This window comes from Erigeron canadensis, chromosome 1 (genome assembly GCF_010389155.1).
Source record: "Erigeron canadensis isolate Cc75 chromosome 1, C_canadensis_v1, whole genome shotgun sequence".
In the NCBI taxonomy this organism is placed as follows: Eukaryota; Viridiplantae; Streptophyta; class Magnoliopsida; order Asterales; family Asteraceae; genus Erigeron; species Erigeron canadensis.
The window spans coordinates 29,662,113-29,667,913 of record NC_057761.1 but is presented as its reverse complement, the minus strand read 5'-3'; the positions used below and the strand labels follow the sequence as shown (position 1 = coordinate 29,667,913).

Below are 5,801 nucleotides of genomic sequence, written 5' to 3'. Positions count from 1 at the left end.
TAATGAATTTCTTTTATGACTCTCACATGCCTTGCACATGAGGGTATATTGGTACATTTGCATCTAAACACCTCCTTCTTCTTGATGTTTTTCTTTTCCAGATCTAAGCACATTTTCTAAATCTTCAACATCACATTCTCCATTTCAAATCCTTCATTTCTTAACACATATTTCCATAAATTCAATTTTCAAAACCCACAAATTACTTAATAATATAACATAATAATAATACTAAAGTTAAACTAATAACAAAATAATCCTAGATATTAGAGGGGTGTAAATTATATGTTCTGCTTTGTAGATTCATTTTCGGATGTTTCAGCTTAAATAGATTTGCAAATGGTTTTAGAAAAAAAAAAAAAGTGAGATTTTTATTTTGTTTGTTTACAAATTTGATCTGTGAAGTCGCAAAGATTAAAAAGAGGGTGTTTTTAAATGCGAAAAGACCAATATACTCTCATGTGCAAGGTATGTGAGAGGCTTAACAGAAATTCATTAACAGACGTTAGAGTGAGAGGTGAGTGCTGATACAAAATGTCACCATATGGGTATGTAATAATAATAAAAAAGTATAGGTGCGAAAAATGATATAATGATAAACCACAAGGTGATTTAATGAAGTTTTCTCTTTATTTATATAATAAAAGTCAAGAAAAGTCAAAATTAAGAGTTGGAAGAAATCGAGAGTTATGATTGGTCAATAAGTTATTAGAACAACCATGTTTTAATATAATAAAAGATATCTTAGTTATTAATGACATATATATATGCAACCTTATATTTATATTTAATTTTCAACTAATTATTTTACGAAATTAGTAAACGTAAGCTAGATCCCCTGAGCAAATGATCCACACTTTTCAAAGAAAAAAAAAATATCAGTCTATAAATTTTGATATCAAAATTATGAGGAGCGAATTTAGTATCCCAAGACTACAATAAATTGACATCAAAAATATGAACATTTGAAAAAGGTATATAACTTTGAGCGACATCATGTGTTTATTAAGTGTATATATTTTTCTTTTTAAACATCTAGGTGTATAACTTTGAGTGACTGAGTATATATATAATCATCAATCTGTATCTCGTACGGGTAGTGAAATATTCATTTGAAAACTAAATTTTTGTGAAAACTAAAAAAAACTGACAAAAACACACCGTGATCTAAATTTAACACAATGTGTTTTTATAAAACACAATGTGTTTTTATTGTGTAACCTAAAATACGCTGTGTTAAGTTTTAAATCACAGTGTGTTTTTGATAGCGTTGTAAATCGTAAAATTGTTCAAACACACTGTGATATGAACTTAACACAATGTGTTTTCGAAAAACACATTAAAAACACATTGTGTTAAATTCAGATCACAGTGTGTTTTGGCAGTTTTTTAGTTTTCACAAAAAGTTTACTTTTCAAATGATCAAAACCCTTATCTCTATATATATAATTCTCTATCTCCGAACGCTTAAGTGACATATCTCTTTGCTTGCCACATCATTAACATTCTGCTTACGTGTCACTTTCATATCGTGTTGGGTTAGGAGCTTGACACATAAGCCGCCACATACACATATGCATAATATCCAATATTTATCCATGTCATTATTAATAATTAATTATTTATAGTGCAAAACAAGACTCGAACTTACGACATACGGGATAAAAACAGGTGAATGTAACCATTAGACTAGACAACATGTTGGTGATATTGTTTCTAATTTTAAATAAATGTATAGCATTTAGTTATTTTGATCTGTTTCCTTTGACACATATTTTAATATTATAATATGTTTATGTATAAATATAATATATATTATATATAATATGGTGTCAATTCAATACATCCAATCTTAAAATGAGAACATTGTGAAAATACTTAAAAAACTTTATTTTGATGCATCAAATGTCTACAAAACCAACATAGTTTATATAATTATAATTATTCAAGTGTTTAACAACATATTGATCCATCTAAATCGAAAAAATCATGTTTCCCGGTGTTTTTTTGGTATATTTGCTTATCATTTAAGGACTTACAATTTACAAAAAAAAAACGCAATGAATTAACTTACCAGATAAGGATTTAACATTCGTAGCAAATTATTAATATTTACAATGAAAATACGGTACCCCCATAGCATGCAACCATGCATGTAAATACGTTATAAGTTATTTGTAACATATTATTATAGATTCACCACCATTAGAAAAAAAATGGACCAGACGTTAATGTTTATAATGAAAAGACTAATTTATTATCAGATTTGGTTGACATTGTAATGGAAAATCCCGATCATTATGAACATACTTACGATGAATTTAATCAGCTTTTTGCGTTTGAATATACGGGCATAGTGTCCGCGCGTTGTGGCGGTTAGAAGGAGAAGACATTATAAAAAGGAGGCGGTGGTGGAGATCACAGAGGGTGATAGAAGGTCGATGATGAGAGTATGTAATGATTGAAGAGAATGGGAAAAGATGTGTATATGAAGGTTTTATGTTTAAGTAGGGGTATTTTAAGAAGAAAAAATTATGCTAAATTTTTTAACCCTATTCTCTTTATAAGGGATTATATATATATATATATATATATATATATGGTAACACTACAGTGAGAACACTTTTAAAATAAGAACGGTTAGAACACTTAGAAACATCATTTTGATACATTAAAAGTCCATAAAACTAACATAGTGCATAACTAATTATCATTATTTAAGTTTTTAGTAACACATGCATCCGTCAAAATTGAAAAAATTACGTTTTTTTGTTGAATGCATCATTCTGATGAATATGCATCCAAGATGGATGCACAAAACAAAAAACATGATTTTCTCGATTTTAACGGATTCATGTGTTGTTAAACACTTAAATAATGATAATTAGTTATACACTATGTTAGTTTAATGGACTTTTAATACATCAAAATGTAGTTTTTAAGTGTTCTCACCATGTTTTTATTTTAAAACTGTTCTTATTTGATTGTCCTCATATATATATATATATAGGGTAACACTCCAGTAAGAACAAATTTAAAATAAGAACGATGGGAACACTTAAAAAATATTATTTTGATGCATTGAAAGTCCATAAAACTAACATAGTGCTTAACTAATTATCATTATTTAAGTGTATAACAACACATTGGCCTGTCAAAATCAAGAAAACCATGTTTTTTGTTTTGTGCATCCATCTTGGATGCATATTCTTCAAAATAATGCATCCACCAAAAAACGTGATTTTTTCAATTTTGACGGATCAATGTGTTGTTAAACACTTAAATAATGATAATTAGTTATGCAATATGTAAGTTTTATGAACTTTTAATGCATCAAAATGATATTTTTTAAGTGTTCTCACCGTTCTTATTTTAAAACTGTTCTTATTTGATTGTCCCCCTATATATAGGGTAACACTCCAATTAAATTATATAATCTATGAGAAATCTGTATAATAAAATATAAACGTGCAACGCACGGGGCCTAATCTAGTTACTAATATATAACAAAAAGTTAGAAGTAGATGAATAAATTTCTGCCTCGTACGGGTGCACCTTTGGACACTCAAATGTCTAATTCACCAATTGTACGTATAAATTGGGTTAAAAGAAACCATACTTTTGAAATGAAATGTGTATTATCAAATCAATACAACAAGAACAAAATCATACGAGTAATATATAGAGAACACATTTGTTATGAATTCATCATATTTAATTATTAGATAGACTGATTTTTGAACTCAAAACTCGTTGTTAATTATCTCCAAACAACCCGAATTCATGTGTAGAAGAAAGATAGTACACAAAATTTATAGTAACAAACATATAGCATATAATAAGCTTAGGAAATAAGAAAGTGGAAACCCTAGATAAATATAAGGAAGACAAAAAGAGAGAGTGGGCTAATTAAGAGTATGGAACAAAAATAAATAAACACAACACACCCTTCTCCATCCTCCTTTATCTTTCCAGGCTCCTATCTCTCTCTGTGAAAGTTTTCTTACTATTATTATTGATGTGATTCTCCACCATACTCATGATCATCAACCCCATCAAACTTTAACAAAAGAAAGTAAGTAAGAAAGAAAGAGCTAGCTTTCAATTAGAGACCACACAATATTGATCATATGGTTTTTTCATCACTTCCTAATTCCTATCTAGATCATCCTAATTGGCCTCAACAGGTAACTAATTATATATGGTTAATTTCCTTTAATCTTACATACCTTCTTTAACTCTAAATAACTACAAAGTTTGTTAATAATAACTTGATGATGTAAAATAGACTATATATATGGTTTCATATATTCCTTTATAATTTTTGTTCTAGAATATACCCATATATTGATGTATATTTTCTTGCTTTTATAGCAGCCCACTGGAGGAGTAGTTCTTGGCGGCGGTGGTGGTGGTGGTGATCATGAGATTTCTCAGCTTCCTCCTCAACTTATGCGACCACCTCATCCACCGCTAGGGATCCACGGTGGGGATGAGGAAAGATCTTTGCATGTATCTGACCGAGGAAGAATGATGAAGATGCCACAACCTCATGATACTGCAATGAAATGCCCTAGATGTGAATCAACTAATACCAAGTTTTGCTACTTCAACAATTACAGCCTATCACAGCCCCGTCACTTTTGCAAGACTTGTCGGCGCTATTGGACAAGAGGTGGCGCGTTAAGGAGCGTGCCAGTTGGTGGTGGTTGTCGAAGAAACAAGAAGACTAGTAAGGGATCAAAGGGGAGTTCTAGCTCTATGTCAAAGTCTTCTTCAGCTACTTCAAGCTCAACTAGTAATGCTCCAATTTCTTCTAACACGGATATGTTAGGGCATTTGTCACACAATAGTACTCGACCACCTCAATTTCCTATCATGCCCCCCTTGCATCACTATGGATCAGGTGGGGATCTTGGATTAACATACGGGGCCGGAAATGGAACTGATTTGATCAATCTTGGTCATGATAGTAATTACCCGAGTAGCAAATTTTCACACTTTCCATTTTTGGGAACTACTAATAATGGTGGGATGTATGGCGAAGGTCCATCAAATTACGGTGGACAAGTTGAAGGGATGAAGATGGAGGAAAATAATCAACATCATCAAATACAACAACAACAAGGATTGAATATGTCAAGAAACTTTCTAGGTATGGCTGGAAATGATCCGTTTTTGGGTACTAGTAGTGTCCCATGGGGTACAACTGATCTCAGTGGCTTCACGTCTTCTTCTACCACCACCACCCATCTCTTGTGATTTACCTTGTTTGACAGACTTTCTATTTTAAGCTTGCCTCTTTTTTCACATGTGTGCGTGCAACAAAGGCATGTATATTGCGCATCACTTGTGATCGATTAAGTTTAGCATTCGATGCACAATGGTATTGGTAAACTTTGCACGCAACATATAAGATGGAGCAGTCATATATGTTGCAATTGGTATGAAGAATTTCATGAAAACCCTTAGAGCTAGCAATAGTTTCTTGATTCCGGTAATCATATATATATACATATAATTTGGTTTGTTATATATTGGGATTATATTTGTAAGTTGTAATGTACTAATATCGTGTGAGTTAATTTATTCTATATGTGTCATTGTTTATGTTAACTAGTTTTGTTTGTTTTAATTATATGGTATATAGTTTATAGCTTACTCTGAAATAACTTTCTAGGACACATATTCTGCAAAGGAAAAAGGCTATAGACAACCTGGGATTCATTGGCATCCAAGATTCTATATATAAATTAAAACTTTAACTTTGGCGCGGTTTGGCTTTGAAATGTTACCCGGAC

At 31.1% G+C, this 5,801-nt stretch overlaps 1 protein-coding gene across 2 annotated transcripts; it reads left to right on the top strand.

Moving 5' to 3' along the window:
- Nucleotides 1–3,927: 3,927 nt before the first annotated feature.
- Nucleotides 3,928–5,589, top strand: LOC122585206 (dof zinc finger protein DOF3.6-like). 2 transcript variants are annotated; one of them, XM_043757316.1, is made up of 2 exons: nucleotides 3,928–4,187; nucleotides 4,378–5,589. In XM_043757316.1, exons 1-2 carry the CDS (start codon nucleotides 4,131–4,133, stop codon nucleotides 5,260–5,262), a joined length of 942 nt encoding a protein of 313 aa, XP_043613251.1. In that variant the 5' UTR covers nucleotides 3,928–4,130; the 3' UTR covers nucleotides 5,263–5,589. The 2 variants fall into 2 exon arrangements, with proteins under 2 accessions (XP_043613251.1, XP_043613250.1); XM_043757315.1 differs by having other exon boundaries at nucleotides 4,375–5,589.
- The last annotated feature ends 212 nt before the right edge of the window (nucleotides 5,590–5,801 follow it).

What these genes read in the sequence shown, in the direction of transcription:
- LOC122585206 (XM_043757315.1), top strand. Translation starts at nt 4,131, where the DNA reads ATGGTTTTTTCATCACTTCCTAATTCCTATCTAGATCATCCTAATTGG. An exon ending in ATCCTAATTGGCCTCAACAG is followed by an intron (nt 4,188 to 4,374) that starts GTAACTAATTAT and finishes TTGCTTTTATAG; the next exon opens with CAGCCCACTGGAGGAGTAGT.